Source organism: Capra hircus, chromosome 15, assembly GCF_001704415.2.
Source record: "Capra hircus breed San Clemente chromosome 15, ASM170441v1, whole genome shotgun sequence".
Taxonomy (NCBI): Eukaryota; Metazoa; Chordata; class Mammalia; order Artiodactyla; family Bovidae; genus Capra; species Capra hircus.
In genome coordinates, this window is record NC_030822.1 from 50,903,135 (window position 1) to 50,923,077 (window position 19,943).

A 19,943-nucleotide genomic window follows, 5' to 3' on the forward strand; every position below is an offset into this window, starting at 1 on the left:
AGGAGATAGTGTAGGACAGGGAAGCCTGGCACGCTGCAGTCCATGGGGTCAAAAAGAGTTGATGTGACTTAGTGACTAAAGACAATATTCCTTCTGTTTTATGAGGGGTGTTTTTGGCCACGAAGCATGTGGGATCTTACTTCCCTGAGCAGGGATTGAACCTGCACCACTGCCTTGGAAAGTGAAGTCTTAACCACTGGATGCCAGGGAAGTCCTGTGATGCCTTCTTTTTTGTATATAATTTTATGTATTTATATTTGGCTCTGCTGGGTCTTCATCACTGTGTGTGGACTTTTCTCTAATTGCAGTGAACGGGGGCTACTGCTTAGTTGCAATGCGAAGGCTTCTCCTTGCGATGGCTCCTCTTCTTGCAGAGCATGGGCTTTAGGCACTTGGGCCTCCGTAGTTGTGGTTCCCGGCCTCTAGAGCACAGGCTCAATAGGCTTAGGCTTAGTTGCTCCACGGCATGTGGGATCTTTCTGGATCAGGGATGGAACCCATGTCTCCTGCGCTGGCAGGCAGATTCTCGATCACTGAGTCACCGGGGAAGCTCTGTGATGCTTTCCTAAACATCTCCAGGCCAAGCAACCTCGCCTTAGTCTCATTGTCATCCTGGGAATTCATCTTTCAAACGACTAGCCTCTTTCCATCTGCAAAAACACTTCTGTGAGTCCTAGCTGCCCCACTCCCTCCTCTTTGTCTACCCCGTCGGCCTAACGGGGGCAAGCTGGCCCAAGGCAGGTGGCCCCTGGCCTGCCTTCTCCCCCTCCTCCCCTCTGCTTCCCAGGCTCCCCAAATGGAACACAGATGGAGTTTAATCTGTCCTTATTCTTCTGCCAACTCGCTGGGCTCCCCCAAATGCCTCCTTACTTCAGGCAAATGCTTTTGCATCACTCTGGGAATAGTCTAATCCTTTTCTTCCCTTTTCCATGTTAATGCCCTGATTTACAGCAGCAGTGTGAGACAGAAAAAAATAAATTAAATAAACACGGCAACAAAGCAGTTCCTTCTGCTTTATATTCTGAGGGGCAGTGACTGGGAGGGGGCATGCAGGGGACTTCTGGGGTGCTGGCAATATTCTATTTCTGGATCTGGGTGTTGCTGACACAAGTGTGCTCACCTGGAGAACGTTCGTTCAGCTGCTCACATATGATCTTTGTGGCCTTCCTTCTGTAGGTTAGACCTCAGTTAAAAATTCCAGCAATGGAACAGGCAGGTCTGTGGTGGGGGCGCACGAGGCAACAGGCCGCTGAATGACTTTTTGGCAAGCCTGCTGTGGAGGGAGTCCCTACACCAGAAGAGAAGCTACACATGATTCTTCAAGGGGGCTTTCAACTCTGACTGCAAAGACCTCTAGGATGCTTCAGGGCGAACAATGCCACAGAACCCCCAAGAAAGGGCTGTTCACAAAACTTCCTCTAGAGATGAACAGGGGTGGCAGGATCCCAGCTTGTCTTTTGGGGCAGCCCTCTCCTCGCCTTTGCAGGACATTTCAGGAGACCTGGCCCTGGCCCCTAAACCCCAGAAGGGACACTGCATGACCCCTAATTTTACACTACCACCTGTGTTGGCCAAGAGAGTCTTAACTCCCAGGTGACCTTTTCCATTTTCAGATTCGAGTCAACTCTACAAGGTTGAATTCTGCTTCCTAAACACATCAAGGCTGTTGTGGTTCACTGACACCTGTGTGTGTGCTAAGTCGCTTCGGCCGTGTCTGGCTCTTGGCGACCCCATGGACTGTAGCCCCCCAGGCTCCTCTGTCCATGGGATTCTCCAGGTAAGAATACTGGAGTAGGTTGCGGTGTCCTCCTTCAGGGGATCTTCCAGATCCAAGGATGGAACCCACATCTCTTATGTCTCCTGCATTGGCATTGGGAATAAGGAACAGCATATTCACATATCTGGAGATCTGAGTCCCTCCTAACATATGGACTGCTCCAGGAATGGGTGAGCCAGCTCATTATTACTCATTCAATGTTACCTGCCTTACATCCTTTAAGAAGGTCACTTTCGCAAATGGCTATAAGCAGAAAAATGAGCCATTATAAACTGGCACACCCATTCCTGGAGCAGTCCACATGTGTGAAGGGACTCAGATCTCCAGGTATGTGAGCATGCTGTTCCTTATTCCCAAATGTTATTCTGCTCTTTGTTTATCTAGGAAAAAAGTCTACTGGTCTTTGAGGATGTAGCTTAAAGTCTCTTTCTTCTGTGAAGCATTTCCTACCTGCCCCGGGCAGAGCAAGTAGCCCCTGCTCTAGGGTCTAAAGCATTTTGTGTCCACATCTCATGGAATTTGCCACTTCGCAATATGACAGTTTGCAATAGGTTTTTGCTGGCCCAGCTTGGTTTCTTATTCCCATTTTAATTTCTAATGCCTGGCTCAGTGCCTGTTACATCAGAAGTATGTCTGGATACGGACTTCCCAGAATTTGCTGCCAATGCAAGGGACATAGGTTCGATCCCTGGTCCGGGAAAATTCCACAACCAAGCCTGTGTGCCACAACTACTGAAGCCCGAGTGCCCAAGAGCCCATCCGCTCACCACCAACTAGAGAAAGTCCCTGCAGGAACGAAGACTCAGCACACTTCAAAAAACATTTAAAAATGTATATCTGGATAAAGGGGCTACTTAAATGATTTGGATATCTTATGCATTTACAAAATAAATAAATGCATAATAATTAAACCGCTTCTCTGAATGACTATTTATAACAGCTCTACCTGTAATAACCCCAAACTGGAAACAACTAAAATGTCTCTCCATAGGTGGATGATTAAGCAAATAGGTACATCCACAGCAAGAAATATGACTCAGCAAAAATAAAGGGCAAACTATTGATTCATACAACAACTTCGATGGATCCTGAGGGCAATACACTGAGTGAAAAAAATTTAACCTCAAAGGTCATCTACTCATGATTCCATTTACATAAAAGTAGAAAAGTTAGGCAAAGCCATGGTTTTTCCAGTAGTCATGAGCGGATGTGACAGCTGGACCCTAAAGAAGGCAGAACACTGAAGAACTGATGCTTTTAAACTGTGGTTCTGGAGAAGACTCTGGAGAGTCCTTGACTGCAAGGGGATCAAACTTGTCAGTCTTAAAGGAAATCAACTCTGAATATTCATTGAAAAGACTGTTGCTGAAGCTGAAGTTTCAATAGTTTGGCTACCTGATGCGAAGAGCCAATTCATTGGTAAAGACTGAAGCTGGGAAAGATTGCAGGCAAAAGGGAAAGGGGGTGGCAGAGGATGTGATGGTTAGATAGCATCACTGACTCGATGGACATGAGTTTGAGCAAGCTCTGGGAGATGGTGAAGGACAAGGAAACTGGTGTGCTGCAGCCCATGGGGTTGCAAAGATTCAGACACAACTTAGCAACTGAACCACCACAATAACAAAAGTTAGAAATAGAGAACAGATTAGCAGTTATCAAAGATTAGGACTGGTAGGAAGAAGGAACATGGATGTGACTATAAAGTAGCAGCGAGATCTTTGTGGTAATGAAATGGTTTTTTTCCTAACTGCAGTAAGAGTTACACACATCTACATATATCTTAACAGACTTGATATTTTGATATCCTGGTTTTGATATTGTACTGTAATAACATAAGATATAGCCATTGCAGAAACCTGGGTTAAAGTTACATGGCACCCCTCTGTATTATCTTTGTGACTTTCTGTGAATCTATAGTTATTTCAAAATAAAAAGTTATAACATTTTTAAACCTGTTCTCTGACAGGTTTCTCTTTCTACTGTCTAATTGAGAGTGTGTATATTTCACAGCGTTTCACATGTCTTAATGCCTTACGATTTCAAAATATACACAGATTAAATTACATAATTTCAAAATGATAGCAATTCCATGATGTAGCTGTCCTTACAGCCATTTTACAGACAAGGAAACCAAGGCTCAGTGCTTGTTTAAGGGGCACACAGCTGGTATGGGGCAAAACTAGAACTCCAACTTGACTCAATAAAATTTCTATAGGTCTGTCTTCTAGGCTGCAAAAAAAGGGAATTTGAAAAAAATGGCCTCTGAAAGTGTATCAGTTATAACACCTTTTACCTAGGACAGCCGTAATTTTTGTGCTCTAGTGTTCCTAATTCTAAGCCAGCCTGCATTAGGGTCTAGAAATGTAGGGACTGGACTGCCGGCCTGTGACTGGACCTATAGAGGAGCTGCAACCATCAGAGGGGTCAGCTGGTGACATCTAAACAGAGGTATTAGACTCTTTGGAGAAGGCGATGGCACCCCACTCCAGTACTCTTGCCTGGAAAATCCCATGGACGGAGGAGCCTGGTAGGCTGCAGTCCATGGGGTTGCTAAGAGTCGGACACAACTGAGCGACTTCACTTTCACTTTTCACTTCTCTGCATTGGAGAAGGAACTGGCAACCCACTCCAGTGTTCTTGCCTGGAGAATCCCAGGGACGGGGGAGCCTGGTGGGCCGCCGTCTATGGGGTCGCACAGAGTCAGATACGACTGAAGCGACTTAGCAGCAGCAGCAGCAGGCTAAGAACTGCTAGGACAAGAGTCCCAGGGCTCCTGGGTTCCCGTGTTTCTCAAATGTCCCGCTTCTCTGGCTGGTGTCTGCTCCTCTGGTCCATTTCCCCTACTGCCCATCTCCAGGGTTTCATTCCGTCACACCCCGTTGACCCTAATTAATGATACTCTCTATGCCAAAGAGGTGAGCTATGAAAATGTCTTACCAGATTAGTGAAGATGTATGTGTAATAGGCTGACACCATCCCTAGTTCCGCTGCCTGCAAAGGGAAGAGAAGGAGATTAGAGTGGAAAATGAAAACCCACTGGAGGTCTCCGGGAGGGTTCGGGAGGGCTCCAAGTGTCTGTCCCTGGTCTGGCTCCCCACCGGCAGAGCAGAACATCTTGACTGATTGATTCTTACACCACCCTCAACCTTGAAGGATGGAGCACAGAAACCCTTGCTGCTAGAGTAGGGTCTCTCTCCCTCCAGCCCACACCCCCACCCCTGCAGTGACACTCATGGTAGCTGATATTCTCATGTGTACACATTCCCATGGATATAACTGGGGATTATGGAAACCAAAGTGACTTTCTGGGAAATGAAACAAATAACAGAAGACTGTAATAATTATTTCCACAACCATTAACAATACCAATGGCTAACACTCACTGTTTAGTCCACACCAAGCACCGGACAGCATTTGGCTTGGGTTCACCTGATGAGGCAGCACTATTACTTGTCCACCACCCGCCCTTTGACAGCTGAGGAAACTGAAGCACCAAAGGCTGTGTAGCTTGTCCAGAAGATCACACATCTCATACATGGAAAAGATGAAATTAAAGCCAGGCAGCCTAACACTCCCCTTGGAGAACTATGATATTGATGGAATTACTGACACACTTCTCTTAGGGGCCAAGGCATGGACAGGAAAGTGGTGGCTTATAGGCAATTCCCAAATTAACTCCACCCTCGTCACGGTGGGAGTGAATATGCCTCATAGGCATATTCTTCAATCTGCGGTAATGCTGGAAAGAGGTGAATCGTTTGCAAACTGCGGTCTAGTCAGCAGTGAGGAGCAAGTTGCTTGTGATGTGCCCTTGGTGACGGTGCACCAGGGAGTCTCAGCCCACGGTTGGGAGCTGCTAGTTCAGATGGGCCTCCTTTTGTCTGATCTTTGCAGCATCATAAATACCTCTTTAAGCAACCTTCCGTGCCATGTGCCTGGCTTGGAGAGTGACAGGTGCTAGAGAAGCCGACAAGGAGATCATGGAAATAATGAGCCCGGCTCTCCCCAGGGCCCTCATCCCTCCTGATAGTCGGTTAGATCTTCATCACGTAGCCTGCAGCCCTGGGCCACTAGGAAACCACTTTTGTCACGACTGTTGAGGTGCATGGGGGTGGGGAGCGGTAAACAAAGCCAGGGATGACTGCCTTCTCCCTTTATATCTTGTTTATCTCCCCAGGGATTCCAATAACTGTGCAAGCATTCTCACAGGCTCCTTGAAGGACAGGCTGGGGTAATTATTAGGTTGGTTGGCTGAAAATTTCATTCACGTTTTCCAAGTTACAGAATAACCCAGACAAACTTTTTGGCCAGCCCAATATATCATCACCATCCCTATAAGAAATTGAGGCAACTGGGACAAGATTACAAGGGGTCGTGATAGAGCTCAAGGCCTCTCCTTCCTCTAGCAAAGCTACAGTGATGCCTCCACTTCTGGGGAGGGGGGCATGGTGCTCACCTCCACCTCTTCACCCACCTCCCAAATTATCCATATAATAATGCCCTTGCCTCTCACCACTGCCTAGCCTGATGAGAGTCCCCTGGTTCCAGGGATGCGCTGGGGGCAGGGGGCTGAGACAGGGCACTGCTGGATGGTTAAAACCTACTTTGTGAAATCTGCTGTCCTAAAGATAAAACACAAGAGATCCTTGGTTTTTAAGACCTGAATTCTGGGTAAACATGGAATTTGTTGCTGGAACAGCCGCTCAATAAAATAGGGGATTACTCTGAAAATCCTCCTGAAATCAAGAGACAGTGGAGTGCTGCCAAGCTCCGAGGCCAGGCTCACGAGTGCACAGCGAGACTCCCAGAAGCTCCGGGCGCCCTCTGATTGCACTGCTTCTCACGCTGAGTCTATCTTCCCTCAAGGCTGGGTGGTAACCTCACGAAGGAGGAGCCTGGCACTTCAGGGAAGCATGCAGATTGAGTCCAGGATGGATACAAGGTCAGCCTGCTGGGGCTTCTAGGAGTTCAAATGGGGACAAGCTTTCCCAAAACCTCGCTGCTCATTGATGAGTTTGGTTCCAAGGTTACATGGGCTGGGGCTGATCAATGACTTAAGGAAAGACTGCCACTGGCCACCCAGCAGAACCATTTGCTAATAATAGTCATTACAAGGGAAATTTCCTTCAAATGCACAGCCATAAAAAAGAAATTAAAAGCGTTTTTAATGAGAATACCCAGGACTGGCAAGGGTGCTATAAGACACCTATACGCCACTGGTGGGAGTGTGAATCCTTAAAGGCTTTCTAAAAAGGCAAGCTGGCAAATCATATCAAAATCCTTAAAAGCATGCATACCTTTAACTCAGTAACTCCACTCCTAGAAATTTATGCTCTGAAAATATTCATGAATGAGCATAAAGATTTATGTAAAAAGATGTGCATTCCAGCATTATTTATTACAGCGAGGATCGAAAACAACCTGTATCTCCAACAATAAAGAGATGGTTAAATAAATTATGGTACATCCATATGATAAGAAATGACGCAGCCATTAAAATATTTGTAGAAAAATATGTCATGACATGAGAAAAAAATGCATGCCATATAATTAAGTGGAAAAAAAAATAAAAGCGGTTCCAGAAGAGTATGTTCAGGGTGTAATAATTTTGAAAAAGGAAAAAAAAAATGTATCTCTAAGGGCAGAAAGACTAGATATCAAAACTTTATAGTGGTTCTCTCTCAGTGATGGAATTGTGAATGATTTTTATTTTTTTCCTATGGGTTTTTCTGTACCTTCCGAGATTTCAACAATGAACTAAGACATATTTTTTAAAAGGGAGGGAGGCAGCCACATAAGCTGGGAGCCCGGAAATATTCCTGGGCAAGGGCTGACCTCAAAAGGCTTCCACTTGGGGGCTGTCCAGGCAGAAATCAGCTACTGCAGGGGAAACATATGTTCTGATCTGCCCTTGGCAGGGGGACTAAGGGACCTCTATCTTGCTCCCTGCTCCTCAGTCCTCCCCACCCTCCTGAGAACGCCTCAGCCTGCATCTCTCATGCCCTGAAGCTCTTCCATCCTCAGTGATTTCCTTGATCACAGCTTCGGACACAAGAGAAGAAAGAGAAAGAAAAATTGTGTGTTGGAGTGTGTGTCTGTGAGTTGGGTATACCCACATAGACAGACGTGGGTTTGGAGCTGCAGAAAATTACTATAGCAACAGGCTGAAGGGACGGCCTTCAGTACTCAGAGAAATTTCATTCAAATCTCTTATTAATTCTGAGACTAAACTAGCTGGGGTGGGGAGGTGAGGAGACAGCGAGGGAGGGAGAGGAAGAGAGAATCATCCTGTGTCTGCTGGGCTCCTTGCGGCCCTGCTGAGGTTAATGAGGAACCTCACTCTCTCAGTGGAAGACGGCGGGCTGCACTTAAATGTGCAATTAAAATGGCACTAGAGGAGGCCATGAGCCCAGAGAGGCTGGGGGAGCTGCTGGAGCCAGGGCGGAACCTGGCAGGGTCCGCTCTGTCTGGAGTTGCTTGCTTAGCCCAGACACCAGCCCGGGACACAGTCCCAGTGGTCCCAAGGATGCCCAGGCGATCAAAGCTGTTTGTCCAGCGTGGACCCCCAGGCACTGCCTTTTCTCCCTCTGTCTCTGTCTCTGTGTGTGTCTCTGTCTCTCTCTCTTGGACCGGCCTCACCCAGAGAGTTCTAGTTTCCATGTGCATACATTGATTCCGGGGCTGATTTCTGTGTCCCCAGGAGGGGGTGGAGAGCGGGGGAGAAGTGGACTGATTTCCTGTGAAGAGAACTGAGGCAGGCTCTGCTCTGCTCCTCCCAGGGCTGGCCTTAGACAATGTTGCTCACCTCTCAGACCCTCAGTTTCTTCCGCTGCTGGGGGACGCTATCATGTCCACCTCCTGTGGCCATGGAGAGGATTACATTGAAAAATGACATGCCAGCACTTGGTAAACGATAGAACACGTGTGAAGACTCCACACAGGGCTGGTATTCAGTAATACACACGGATGAGACAGCCCCGGCTGTGAGAATAGGGAGATACCTCTACTCGGTTCGGCAAATAGCCTCAGCCCCGAGTAGCCCACCCCACCACCCTTGCCCCTCCTAGGAACCCCTGGACCACAGAGCCCCTGGCAGATCTAGGTGTGGCCGGTGTCTCGGCCGGTGGCTGCCCTGTTGCACCGAGAGTTAAACGTCTCTGTGACGTAGCATCATCCTACTTTTTCCTCTTAGCTTTCAGAAGCTGTTCACTGTGAAGCACACTGTAGGGGTCAGAGGTCCAGCCCAGGGCTCCTTCAACCTCGGCCCACGGGGGACACCCAAGGCAAGAAGGGAGCAGAGTGCCAGTTCAGAGGCAGAGGGAGGGAGGGGGATGCTCGGCGCCCACCAGCACCCACCCGGCCCGGCGCCCACCTTCAGGAGGATGGTGTGGGACATGGAGGCGTTGGCATGTATGATGATGGTGGCGGTCTTGTCGTCCCGGATCTCCTTGAGGAGTGGGGTGGGGTCCCTGGCGTCATCCAGCATCCGGACCGAAAGGGTGTCCTTGGAGATAAGGAATTGCCGGAGGAGCTTCTCTAGGTTTAAAAGGCCTGGAGGGGAAGAGAGGATGAAGACCCTGAGGGTCCACGGTGCTGTCTCGGGAGATACGGGAGCCAGAGCCAGAAAACTTGGGAGGGAGGCAGGGTCCTGGGTCTGGCATCAGGAGGTTAGGCCAGAGCATTGCGCATGATGAGCCCTCATAAATGTTACATTCAGCTTTTATTTCCATGGTGGAGGTCAGGGAGCAGTTCCCTCCAAGTCACAAAGCCCGAAAACAGATCTAGCAAAATGCTTTGAACTCCTCAGAGCACAGGGGCTACTCTGAGACAAGGTATTGTTATGATTATGAAAGAACAGGTTTTGAACTGCACCCCAGCAGGCAGTCAGGTGGCCCCAGAACAACTGGGGATCCTGAGCTAAGGACTCTGCCAGGCCCTTGCTATTCACTGCCAAGCACGTGGGAGAAGGGATTCCAGATAGATGTCACCAAGACACATGGGTCTTAAACATCTCTGAAAAGGCAGGCCAGGAAGAGGGTGTGTGCATGGGTGGGGGTCTCCTGGGAAGACAGTGGTCTCAATTCCAATGGAAAGAGACCTAGAGGCATTTGCTCCCCAAAGCCAATCAATGACAAGAGTAACATTCATTGAATTCTTATTGCATTCCAGGTAATGGGCTAAACATTTTAACGGCTCATCTCGTTTAAGTCCTCCCAAGATCGTACAAAGTATTCCAATCCCATAGCACAGAGGCGAGCAGGAGGCAGGAGAGAAGGAACTCTCCCAGACACTGTCACCACACATGGTGGATGGCCCGGGGAGGGATGCTCTCTAACCAGTCAAAGAGCCTGGTGCTGCACTGGTTAAAGGAATATTAAATGCAGGGAGGTCATGAATATGACCCCAAAGAAGCCTTTTTCCTGTGCAGGTTAAACCCCTTCCGGATCCTTGAGGACCAACAGGTAAGATGAGGGGGCATCTGAAAAGCATTGTAAGGACTTCCTTGGTGGTCCAGTGGCTAAGATTCCACACTCCCAATGCAGGGGGCCCGGGTTCCCTCCCTGGTTGGAGAACTAGGTCTCACTTGCTGCAATTAAGGATTTGCAAGCTGCAACCAAAGGTCCTGCATGCTGCAACAAGGATCAGAGATCCCCAGTGCCACAACGAAGACCCAGCACAGCCAAGTAAATAAATATAAAAAAAAAAAAAAAAAGAAAGCATTGTTTCACCTTCCTCGTTTTGTAGAGAAATGACAGGATGTGCCCAGGAAAAGAGCTAGGACCAGAATTCCCATTTCCTCGTCTCCATCCCATCCTCTTCCCCTGAGTCCAGACTTCCTCTTAGGATAAAACCCACCAGGAGGAGCAGGCACAGAACCCAGGGAGGCTTGGTTCGTGTGTCTCAAGGATCAGGGGTGAAGCCTTGGTGTGCTTTGTGACCAAGGAAGAAGGAGCAGGGTGGAGGGAACTAGGGAGCAGGGTGGGCCTGGGGTGACGGAGACGGAGTCCTGGAAGGTGGGGCCAATCCCTAACTCCCACCCCCACCCCGGGTCCTGAAAAGGTGGTCCAAGGAACTATGGGTTGCGGTAGGGCTGGAGAAGCCACTGGAGGGCCTGTCCTTCACAAAGAGGTTTCAGAAACGCAGGCTGTGCAAGCCCAGAGTTGAGCTGGTTTTTCTTTCCTTTCCAAACAGGCCTCAGTGGAGGCTTGTTAGACCCCCTGCTGCTGTCTGTGCCCCTCACGGCTCCACACCACCACCCCTATCCAGAAGGGCACCGAAACTGCTGGGGCTCTTCCTGCCAACTTTGATGCAGATCTGGATTCAAGCTCAGGGTCAACTGTCGCTAGCTGTGTGACCTTGAGAACCATCTAACCTCTTCAAGTCTCAATCTTCATCTGTAAAATGGGCATAACAGGTGAGAACTCACTGAGATCCTATGTGAAAGCAGGCTGGGAGCTGGCAGGCATGGAATCAACATTGCTTCTCCTGTATCTACTCATTCCCATAAGAACAAAGGTCAGGAATGGCAGCTTAGTGAGGAGGAAGAAGAGGGAGGAAGGTACTCGTCTGTTCATCCAACACTCACTGTCCCGGTGCCAGGCACTGGGCTGACAAGACACCAGCAGAGAAGACGGGTCAGGTACAGACCCTGCCCTGCAGGGTCCCAGAGGCCAGGAGCCTGCAGCTCAGTGTGTGCACGCACGTTCAGTCGCTTGCTGCCGCTGCTGCTGCTAAGTCGCGTCAGTCGTGTCCAACTCCGTGCGACCCCATGGATGGCAGCCCACCAGGCTCCCCCATCCCTGGGATTCTCCAGGCAAGAGCACTGGAGTGGGGTGCCAGTGCCTTCTCTGTTCAGTCGCTTAATTGTGTCCAACTCTTTGCAGTCCAGCTCTACCCTATGGACCACGGCCTGCCAGGTTCCTCTGTCCATGCAATTCTCTAGGCAAGAACACTGGAGTAGGTGGGCACCCCCTTCTTCAGGGGATCTTCCCGACCCAGGGATCGAACCCACACCTTTTATGTCTCTTGCATTGGCAGGTGGGTTCTTTATCACTAGTGCCACCTTGGGAAGCCCAGGTAAGTGTATGCTGCTGCTGCTAAGTCACTTCAGTCGTGTCCGACTCTGTGCGACCCCACCAGGCTCTCCCATCCCTGGGATTCTCCAGGCAAGAACACTAAGTGTATGAAAGTGAAAGTGAAGTCGCTCAGTCATGTCTGACTCTTTGTGACCCTGTGGACTGTAGCCCACCAGGCTCCTCCATCCATGGGATTCTCCAGGCAAGAATACTGGAGTGGGTTGCCATTTCCTTCTCCAGGGGATCTTCCCGACCCAGGGATCAAACCCAGGCCTCCCTCATTGCAGGCAGACACTTTAACCTCTGAGCCACCAGGGAAGCCCATAGCAAAGTTCAAATCACAGCCCCAGGACTGTGTATAAAATAGATAACAAGGACCTACAGTCCAGAACAGGCAGCTCCACTCCACACTCTATGACGGCCTATATGGGAAAAGAATCTACCAAAAGAGTGAACATATGTATACGTACATCTGATCCACTTTGCTGTACCCATGAAACTAACACAACTTTGGAAATCAACAATATTCCAATAAAAACTTTTTAAAAGCCCCAAATCGTATCCCTATTTTGTTTCGTGGCCTAAAAATCTGGTTTTCTATGGGGCAGCTGCATTGCATCCTATATGCAAAATTCAGAGAATATTCACATCTTCACAGAGATGTTGTGAAAAGCAAAATCGCACTCCGACAAAGGTCTGAGCACCTGATCAAAAGGACAAGGAGATCAGGGAGGCCACAGGACTGGAGCTGCTGGAGTCTTTGCCAGCTCCTTGGCTCAAGGAAAGATTTGTCTTCAGGACACGCTCTAGGGGAGCAGCTGGAGGTATGAGCAAGGAAGGGGTGGTGGGGGTGAACTCCCCACTGGGCCTGGAATGCAGCAGGGAGAACCTTTGGAGTTCGGCTGGGAGAGAGGCCAAATGCCCTGGGATCCTTCAGATGGGCAATGAAACTCAGTGGGACGAGACGGAAGCCTGGGGAGCGACAGTACAATTACACACAGCATGGAGAAGCCTGGAAAAGGCAGCCCAGGGACCCTGCATCCCTTGAAAGCTGGCAGGCGCCCAGAGCTCCCAGGGAAAAAGGCCCCCGAGGTGTCAGGAAAATGAGGACCCTCTCCCATCAATGCCCATGTGCCCCACCCCCGCTGCCCCTTGGGGGTGCTCTGCTGCCCTTTAAACAAGAAGCAGCATCTCATCCAACCCTGTTTGCCGGGAGGCAGGGGAGAAGGGTCCCTGGGAGGTCCGCCACCTCCCCCAGGATCTCCTAGGAGTCCCTCCCCTTCCCAGGCTGCACCGAGCTTAAAGTAGCAAGAAGAGCGCAAGGTCAGCTGCCGCGAATCCCAGCTCCTGCACCACCAGGTAGCTGGTGGGGGCCATTCCCTCTGCCCCCTGCCGCTCTGTGTACTCATCCATGAGATACGGGTAATGACTACCTTATGGGGGAGTCAAATGAGCAGATCAGTGACTGTCACCTAGAAGGCGCCTCACCGAGCTGGTTTTCATCCACCCTTCCCCCACCCCTTCACATCCTAACTCTCCTTCACCCCGTCCCCTCCCCAACAAAACCCTCTCTCCGATCTCCAGCCCCCACCCTCCCCTTCTCTCTTCTTCCAACTCGCTCAGGATTTATTATCCAATTCGCAGGATACAGCCCTTGGTTATAAACCATAAGAAACATTTGATAGCATATGCTTACGCATATATGCATATATTACAGCAGATAACATGTAGTCTAATTATTTCACAGCGTTGGGTAGGGATCCTATTTCAAACTCTGCAGCTCAGCCCCAGTGTGAGGCAGGGTGCACGGTGCTTGCTGGTGGACTGAGCAGAGACTGTGAGGGGAAGAGAGGGACTGCCTCCTAAGAAGTCAAGGGAGAAGCAGTGCCAGGTGGGAGCAGACACCACGTCACTTGAGGAGCCGCTGAAGGAAGGGGTGCCTGGCCTGAGGCAGAGGGGAGGGGCTGTCACAAGACAGACTTGCTCTGGACTTATAGTCAAGGACTACCCCCAGGAACAGTGAATGGATCAAACTCGGGGGCCACACTTAGCTCAGTGTAAGGAAGAAACTCTGCTAGAGCTCTCTAAAGAAGCAGTGGCCTATATCATTAGGGAGTGAGTTCCCCGTGGCTGGAGGTAATCAAGGAAAGACTGAAGCCCCACTTGAGGATGGTTGTAGAGGAAATTAAATCAGTGGTTGGAAAGCTGAACTACAAAGATGTTGGTGTCTTTCTAGCCCAGAGATTCTTTATGAATTAGAAAAGGATCCTTTTTTTTAATTCTAGGAAGTGGAAAACATCTGCAGAAGAGGAAGGGTGGTTTAGTTACATTAAGCACGTCAGGAGTTTTTCAGTGTAGTCTGGCATTTTCCAATTGTTGTTTACCTTACCTCTATCTGTTTAATGGAACCAAGTGTGTTAGTCACTCAGTCATGTCCGACTCTGCAATCGCATGGACTGTAGCCTGCCAGGCTCCTCTGTCCATGGGGTTCTCCAGGCAAGAATACTGGAGTGGGTAGCCATGCCCTCCTCCAGGGGATCTTCCCGACCCAGGGATGGAACCCAGGTCTCCTGCACTGCAAGCAGATTCTTTACCATTTGTGCCACTAGGAACCCCTTAATGGAACTAAGGTATTTATCAAAGGCAGCTGTCACCAGAGGGGTTCAAAGCTGCTTTCTCCCCAGCTTCCCCTCAACCTCCACCCTGACCCCCCTATCTTGCGGAGCCCTTAGCCTAGCAGCGGGTCTAGCTGCCAAGTCCAAGGCTGAGAGGGGGCCTGAGGAACCTATTAGTATCGCTCAGGATGTGATGGGATGGATCGATGTGAAAGCCAGCAGGCTGGCTATTCCAGGAAGAAGGAGGGCAGCTGGCTTCTGAGACTGGGAGGTGGGGCAGGAGACGGATGGACAGGTTGAGAAAGGCACAGCTGGGGCTGGACGGGGCTGCAGGACAAGGACACAAAGACCTAAGTGATGGGTCTCCTGGGGACACAGAGGATGCTTGTATCCAAAAATAGGAATAAGTAATCATTTCCCTCTCCACTGGCTGATTCCCTGGGCTTCAGGCTTTGATCCTGGAAAATGGTAACATTCCCGGCTGGTGAAAGCCATTAGTCGCTCAGTTGTGGCCGACTCTGCGACCCCACGAACTGTAGCTCATCAGGCTTCTCTGTTCATAGGATTTTCTCCAGGCAAGAATACTGGAGTTGGTAGCCATTCCCTTCTGGTGAATCCAGAGGATCTTCCTGACCCAGGGATCAAACCTGGGTCTCCTGCATTGCAGGCAGATTCTTTACAAGTTGAGCCACCAGGGAAGCCCATTCACACTTTCACTTTAAGCTCCTGCGGGCAGCAGCTGATGTAACACCGACTAGAGGGTGGTGGTGAGGATGCAGTGAGATGGTGAACTCTGCCCGGAGCGTCTAAACCCGGTACTTGTCCATTCCCCTCCCCTGACAGGCGCAGGTGCCTCGGCTGTGCTGGCTTCACGCCCTATTTTTCCAGGGAGCAGATTCTGATGGAGTGAGAGGGATGAGGGTCCGAGGTGTCCCGAGAGGGGCAGGGGCATGGAACAAGTTCCAATGCTTGAACAGTGGGCTTATTTTACCCACTTTTCAGTTTTGTCCCATCCCACGCCTAGACCTGGCCCCAAGAAAAGACAGCAAGGGCCAGACCGTGGGGTCAGAGGAGGAGACAGAGAGGGGATAGAGGGGCAGGTGGAGGCTTCTCACTGCCAGGAGGACTGTCTGCTGCCCTGCTTGGCCATCCAGGCTGCCCCCTTCTCCGACAGCAAGGATGGACACGGGAAAAACCTCACCCGGGGACTCCCCTCGATTTCTCCAGGGTGCTTGACCAGGTTAGTTCTTTGCTGTTTTGTTGCTATTTTTTAATTTTCTTGGCTGCACTGCACGGCATGTGGAGTCTTAGTTCTCCGGTCAAGGATTGAACCCCGGAGCCTCCTGCAGTGGATGGAAACGCAGAGTCTTAACCACTGGACTCCCAGGGAAGTCCTTGTTTGCTTATTAACTCTGCTGGGGCCCAGCAGGCATCTCTGAGCTGAGACCTGCTTTTGTTGTTTCCTAAGCTTCTTCGCATACTGTGGATCTATCCCCACAACGGTCCAGGAAGCAGGTATCATCATTATTCCTGGGTAGAGACGGAACAGGCCAGCCCAGGTGGCTCAGCGGTAAAGAATCCATCTGCAGCGCAGGAGCCACAGGAGACAAGAGTCAGATCCCTGGGTTGGGAAGATCTCCTGGAGCAGGAAATGGCAAGCTACTCCAGTGTTCTTGCCTGGAGAATCCCATGGACAGAGGAGCCTGAAGGGTTACAGTCCAGGGGGTCGCAAGGAGTCGGACACGACTGAGTGTGGACACACCGCACACAGAGACCAGACGTTGGAGCAGGAGAGACGCAGGGCAGGTCTCAGAACTCACGGGCAGGCCAGGCCCAACCCAGGTTTCTGATTGCAGGTTACAGAGGTGATACCCAGGTGGCAGAAGGTGTAGGGGCGCAGAACTTGTAGCCACACACAGAAAAAGGACATTAGAATGCTTAGAAATGCCAAAGCAAGCGTGAACAACAAACAAACAAAAAGATGATTTGAACTATGTATAGCAATACCAGGAAAATACACAGCATATTATGCTTGTGACCATGAAGAGTCAATCCAGAGCATTCATTGGAAGGACTGATGCTGAAGCTGAAGCTCCAATCCTTTGGCCACCTGATGCAAAGAGCCGATTCATTGGAAAAGCCCCTGACTCTGGGAAAGACTGAGGGCAGGAGAAGAGGGCGACAGAGGACGATATGATTGGATGGCATCACCAACTCAACAGACATGAGTTTGAGCAAATTCTGGGAGACTGTGAAGGACAGGGAAGCCTAATGTGCTACAGTCTATGGGATTGCAGAGTCGGACATGACTTAGCAACTGAACTGAACTGAATGAAGAGTCTCTGGGTCCAGCCTGAGGGTCTCAAAAGGTAACTCTGTGGCAGGGCTGGGTGATCTCACCAAAGGGGCCTCGGGGACCATGGTGGGGAACCCCAACTTTCATTGAAAGTCTCCTAACAGCAAACTCCCCCAGCCCTGTGGGGGTGACTGGGACAGCCACCCCCGGGCTCCTCACCTCGCCTCCCCGAAGCTCACTAGTACTAGGTACTTGCAGATGTTCTGATTTTTTTTTTTTCCCATTAAAGAAAAATAATGCCATCCACAATACAACTGTACTTGGTCCCAAACCTGCTTATTAAAAATCTACTTTGGGGAAGAAGGAGCGTAAGCGGCGTGATTCCCCAGGGAATGATCTCTGTTATGCCTAATTTTGACGCTAGGAAAATAGAATTAGATTCCTGTTCCTAATTCGACTTGCAGCGTCTCTCGGCCCTGCATTAATAAGGGAGATGTAAGAGTGTCTCCTCCCAAGCTCTGAGCTGCATTTCCCTTCAGTCCCTCATTTCTTCATTCTTTGATTAGATTTTTAATCCTCTTTGCCCTTGAACTTCTGCTCTGCCCCACTTTCCTTCTGCCTCTGGTAGGTGGGGCCAGTCACTCAGCAGCCTCTAGAGATGGGTTCTTCTCCTCTGAGCAGAGGCGGCAGTGTGTGGTTGATGAGTCCCGCCTGGGCTGTGGGCCGGCCTCACCAGCACCTGAGCAGATTCATCCTCTCCAGGATTACTGTCTGTGCTCAGCCATCTTGCACCCACTCAAGGGAGGAAGGGGCTACACTGTTCCAGAGAGATCTCTGCCCTGCCAAGGACACTGTGCCTGCCCTGCAGAACCCACCCTGAGCCCTCCTGAGCCTGGTGCAGCCCAGGAGGGTGGGAGGGGCCAGAGAGGAGGAAGCCCCAGCTCAGATTTGTCACGTACCAGCTGTGTGACCTTAAGTCAAATCACTTAGCAGCTCCCAGACTCTTTGCTCAGCTCGGAATGACTGAGAAAGAGGGAGGTAAAGTGGGGAAACATAAGTGAAAGTGCTTTGCAATCTGCAAGGAACTATTTGAATGTCAGAGAATGTCAATTCCAATGGAAAGAGCCCTGGGCTAGGAGGCAACCATATCTAGCATAGTGCTCGGCACACGGCAGGTGCTTAACCAACATCTGAGCAACTCATGTCCCAAAACCCAGGAAGAGCTGCAGCAGAGGAAACAGGGCTCAGCTTTAAAGCAAGAGGGACTTTGGCTAGACACAAGAAAGAACTACCTGTCGGGTTGCTGAGACACTGTAACCCAGCACAGACAAGAGCTGCAGAGCAACCGTTGCCTGGCCTTATTTACAGCCTGTCCTGTCCTCCAGCATCCCCAGTGGATGCATGGGGTGAGCCAGTTCAGTCCTGCCTGAGTGGGCTGGTGGCAGAAATTTCCCGGGGAGAATCCTTGATTCTGTTAAACCTTTCAGTGGTGTAAAGATGCCACACAAGGAAGGCCACCTGGTGGGACGCAATGTATCCCAACTGTGTTCCATCGAACATGAGCATCCTGTGTGGGCTTTTAGATCAGCATCCTTTTGGGGGCATATGATCAAACCTATCTGGAAGGTGCTGAGGTAAATAGTTGTTTTGGCCACAGGACAACTCAGAGTGCCCATGGTAATGTGTGCTGAAGTTCTCCATGAGGGAGAAAGAGAATGAAGTGTTATCTAAACATTTCTCTCTCTTTTGGGGGCTGCAAAATGCTTTGTCCACAAAACCTTAGCATCTAAAGCAATGCTATCCAATAGAACTTTTTGTGAGGATGGAAATGTTCTCTAACTGCACTGTTCATATGAGGTTTTTGAGCATTTGAAGTATGGCTAGAGAGACTAAGAAACTGGACTTTAAATAGTATTGAATTTTAAAATGGGACATTCCAACATTTCCAAAATCACTGGGTTGTTGAATAATTAAATAAAGCATTAAAAAAAAAAAAAACATGCATAGGGGACTCCCCTGGTGGCCTAGTGGCTAAGAACTCACCTTCCAATGCAGGGGATGCAAGTTTGATCCCTAGTTGGGGAACTAAGATCTTACAAGCTGCGGGACAACTAAGCCAGTGCCGCAACTACTGAGCCTGCCTGCCACAACTAGAGAGAAGCCCATATCGCAACTAGATAGCCTACACGCCACAACTAAGGCCCGCCACAGCCAAATAAAATAAAAAATATATATTTGAAAAGTATGCATAGTTGGGACTCAGTTACTTTGCTTCTTGGGTAGCACAGAGCAAGTACTCATTTTGTATTAAATAAATGAACGAATGTACAAGTGGAGGCAGTGAGGTGCAAAGGTCCCATAAGAAATGGGTCTGGCCCTTGGCAGGGAGGGGGCTTTTGTTTTCAGATGCTGTGGGCATTCCAGGTTGGAGGAGGGGCTTACCACACTGAGCGGTTCTGAGAAGCCATAACGGCCCGAACAGGAATGGTGTACCTTTGCCCGTGCAGCCCACCCAGACCCGCACGGTAAAACCTGCACAGGACACGGATGTGGGGGCTTGCACTCCGGGCCCCAGCGGGAGCCAGCAGCCAGCACCTGCCTGATTGCATGTGGGTGCACAGCTGCCACGGGGGGGGGGGGGGGGGGCGGGGTGGAACACAGATGCAGATTTACTAGAATGTGCTGGCCTAAATTAGCTAAATCTCATAAACACTGAATTTATGTCGCAAATTGAGAGTCAGAGAAAACACATTTCTAAAACCTGCATTTGCAAGGAAAAAAAAAAAAAAACTTTACCAGGAATTGACCTTGAACCTTGTTCCATCAGCTAAACCTGCTCTCCAAGGAAAGAAGCTCTTCAACCCATCAAATACAAATGCATCCAATTTTATATTTTCCCTCTCTCTCTCTCTCTCTCTCTCTCTCTCTCTCTCTCTCTCTCTCTCTCTCTGTGGCTCTTTAACAATGAGGCTGAAAATGTGGGAATTGCATTTGCAGATGCAGAAAGTCTTGGCGGTTGGCCAGTCTCCCTGTAAACCAGCTCCTCGCTGTTCGGCCCACGCCCGGGGAATTTCTGACAAAGGGGGCCCCTGGACTGCTCTCTCTTTCACATACACACACAGAGACAAACAGCCAAGGACACCTGGGAAGGCCCGAATCCTCTGGTTATCATCTCTAAG

At 49.8% G+C, this 19,943-nt stretch overlaps 1 protein-coding gene across 2 annotated transcripts in view; it reads right to left on the reverse strand.

The window, feature by feature from the left end:
• Positions 1-19,943, reverse strand: part of GRIK4 (glutamate ionotropic receptor kainate type subunit 4) — a 505,937-nt gene that overhangs the window by 152,596 nt on the left and 333,398 nt on the right. For both annotated transcript variants that reach the window (XM_018059644.1, XM_018059645.1), the window contains exons 6-7: positions 9,150-9,328; positions 4,715-4,768 (exon numbers count right to left, since the gene is read on the reverse strand). In XM_018059644.1, the coding sequence (XP_017915133.1) occupies positions 4,715-4,768; positions 9,150-9,328 (233 nt within the window). The remainder of the gene's footprint in view (positions 1-4,714; positions 4,769-9,149; positions 9,329-19,943) is intronic.